This window comes from Etheostoma spectabile, chromosome 15 (assembly GCF_008692095.1).
Source record: "Etheostoma spectabile isolate EspeVRDwgs_2016 chromosome 15, UIUC_Espe_1.0, whole genome shotgun sequence".
NCBI lineage: Eukaryota > Metazoa > Chordata > Actinopteri > Perciformes > Percidae > Etheostoma > Etheostoma spectabile.
In genome coordinates, this window is record NC_045747.1 from 32,809,087 (window position 1) to 32,811,862 (window position 2,776).

Below are 2,776 nucleotides of genomic sequence, written 5' to 3' on the forward strand. Positions count from 1 at the left end.
CCCCCCCCCCCCCCCACCTCCCCCCTCCCAACCACTCAGGGTGCTGGTCCAGCTGACATCTCTCCATTTGTACATGTATAAGTCCTGAGCACGTGTGTGTATTTCAGGCCTGTGTGTTCTAACAAACAGAGTGTAAATTGTAATTCTCCCACTGGGGATCAATAAACAGTGTAAAGTATTATTATTATTAAAACAACAAGCAACACAGGTGTCACTAAAAAACTGTCATGTTCACATTCTTGAACTAAAAAAGTGTGGGAAAATAAAATACCAACGAGTCCAAGACAAGTTGGAGATTATTGAAAAATATCTCAAGTCCAGAATCAGTCCGAGTACAAGTCCGGACTCAAGCACTACAGCCCTGCAGGAGGTCATTCCTTCTGGGGGCCATCAAACTTCTTAACTCATTCCACCTCTTGCCCATACTATATATTCTTTGCACAGTCTGCACTCAATCGATTCAGATTCTTTTTCTTCTTGTGTTAAAAAGCTATTTTGTACATATACTGTATATACAGAATATGTATTGTGTATTTGTTTTGGTAGTACTTGTTTATTTCATATTAATGTTCAAACGTTTGTTTGTCTATGTATGCACCAACCACCAAGGCCAGTTCCTTGTAAGTAGCCTACTTACTTGGCAATAAACCTTTCTGACTCTGATTTCTGATTCTATGTATGTCACAGAGGAGTAGAGCTGCTGTGGTCCTACTTGGCTCACTAACTCTAACCGGACTCACAATTATATTATCTGTATCTCTGGTAAAGTGTAATCTATCTTAGTATAATTTTTAATACCTCCCCTTTGCACATCCAATCTGCACACTGTAGATGCCTGCTTGTTTTTGATAACTTTTTACTTTTTACGCTTATAATAAATTAAAATATTAAATGATAGTTGTGACATCACAGCCGTACAGAAGTCCTGACAGCCCGTTTAAAGGCAAAAGTTTCTGAATACGGACTGTTGCATTTCTCAGTGGATTGTATTTAGGTCAAATCAAAAAAGACATGGAAACCACATTTTATATTTTTTTAAATGTGGAACCTTTAAAATATAACTCGGTTATCAGCATCTTATGTTTAATCTGACTGAATACCACACAGTATATGTAACACTATATTTATATATAGTCACTGTATCAAAAACCTTTTTCCCCATAACGCTCTGTTTTCATTTGTAACATGTGTGGATCCTCTAATGACTCATTTCAGTTGCAAATAAAAGTGGTGCGTAAAGTTACATATTTTTCTCAAATGTAGAGGAATAGAATTAAAAAGTAACACAACAAGAAACGGTAAGTAAAGCATCTTAAATTTGTAATTGAGTACAGTACTTGGGTAAGTGCTAGTTACATTCCACTGTTAAAAAAGCAGTGGAGCTGACAGTGGAACTAGAACAGTGATGTTCTGTTCTGTCTGATTGTGACACATCATCACCATGGAACACTGAATGTATCTACAAGAAGACGGAATTCCAGTCTCATTCCCACACAAACCATTGGAGAGGTAAGACACACTTTACAGCTGCTTTTTATTTGACTTTTAATGTTTTGTAGAACTGTATTGTGTTGAGGAATAAGCAGGGTAATTCTATTAAACTAAAAATAAAAACGAAAAAAAACAGTGACAAACATTTCTAGTCATCTGAAACCAAACAAAATATTGACAGGTTAATAAAAAAATCACAAATCACACAAATCATTTCAGATTTAGTTTTTTAATGAACTGACTAGACATGAGATGGGGCTGTGCCGCAATTGCTTTAAATCGGACACTAAGGTAACAAAAGGATATACTTAAAGATATCATATCAGACTAGTCAGTTACATAACCATGTATTTTACATGTATGTGTACACATGCTTCTGAGACATTATACACTAACAAAAACTACTGTAAAACTAAAAACTTGATGCATGAAAACTGAAACAAATTCTTTCAGAATAACTAAGAATGAAGTTACTAACACTAAATTAAAATGAAAAGTGTAAACTCAAGACAGTGCTTTTTACTCCACTCGCGTCCCAGAGGCAGCTCTCTGCTCCGTTCCACTAAAAACAATTTACCGTTTTGGGCAGGTGAAACATTTTGCCTCTGAAGACCCTGGTGTGGTATGACGCATGGCGGGGGACCGAACAAAACTGGCATACGTGCCTGGTAGAATTTTGGGCTTGTGGGTGCAATATTATCTATTAGATCAACATAAGATCACCACTGTTACCTTTGTCAGCAATTGATAGCAACATACAACATAATAAAGCATTATCTAACCTGGCATTGCTCTCCATTTTTTCTTTTTCCAAGACCATGTTGCGGAAGAAGCTGGAGCTAAAAACACAAGGCTTCACCATGAGGGCCACTATGAAGAACTTCGTGGTGATGGGTCCCCCAACTGCAGGGGCTTTTCGGGAGCGGCCTTTCAAACCAACAACCTTCCGCAAGTTCTACGACCGCGGATTGTTTCCGACGGCATTAAAACATGATGCCAAAGGCAACCGCATTACATGGCAGGTGGAGATCGAGAAGATGGACTACCACCACTACCTGCCTCTGTTCTTTGATGGCTTACGGGAGACTGTTTATCCCTACGAGTTCTTCGCCCGCCAGGGAACACATGACATGCTGGAGCACGGAGGCCCTAAGATCCACCCCGTCATTCCCCAGCTCATCATGCCAATCAAGAATGCCCTGAACACGAGGAACCGTCAGGTGATCTGCACCACCCTGAAAGTGCTGCAGCATCTGGTGCTGTCTGGAGACATGGTGGGAGAGGC

General features: G+C 39.4%; 2 protein-coding genes across 3 annotated transcripts in view; one reads left to right on the plus strand and one right to left on the minus strand.

The window, feature by feature from the left end:
* The window catches only part of eci1 (enoyl-CoA delta isomerase 1), a 21,546-nt gene that overhangs the window by 18,613 nt on the left and 157 nt on the right, over positions 1-2,776 (minus strand). The window lies entirely within an intron of this gene.
* Positions 1,378-2,776, plus strand: part of LOC116702595 (parkin coregulated gene protein homolog) — a 2,036-nt gene continuing 637 nt past the window's right edge. Inside the window, exons 1-2 of one of the 2 annotated variants that reach the window (XM_032536906.1) lie at positions 1,378-1,509; positions 2,307-2,776. The exon at positions 2,307-2,776 is cut by the window's right edge and continues 637 nt beyond it. In XM_032536906.1, the coding sequence (XP_032392797.1) occupies positions 2,310-2,776 (467 nt within the window). In that variant the 5' untranslated portion in view covers positions 1,378-1,509; positions 2,307-2,309. Of the gene's footprint in view, positions 1,510-2,073; positions 2,176-2,306 lie in introns of those variants that run through there. The other variant, XM_032536905.1, reaches the window with a different exon arrangement.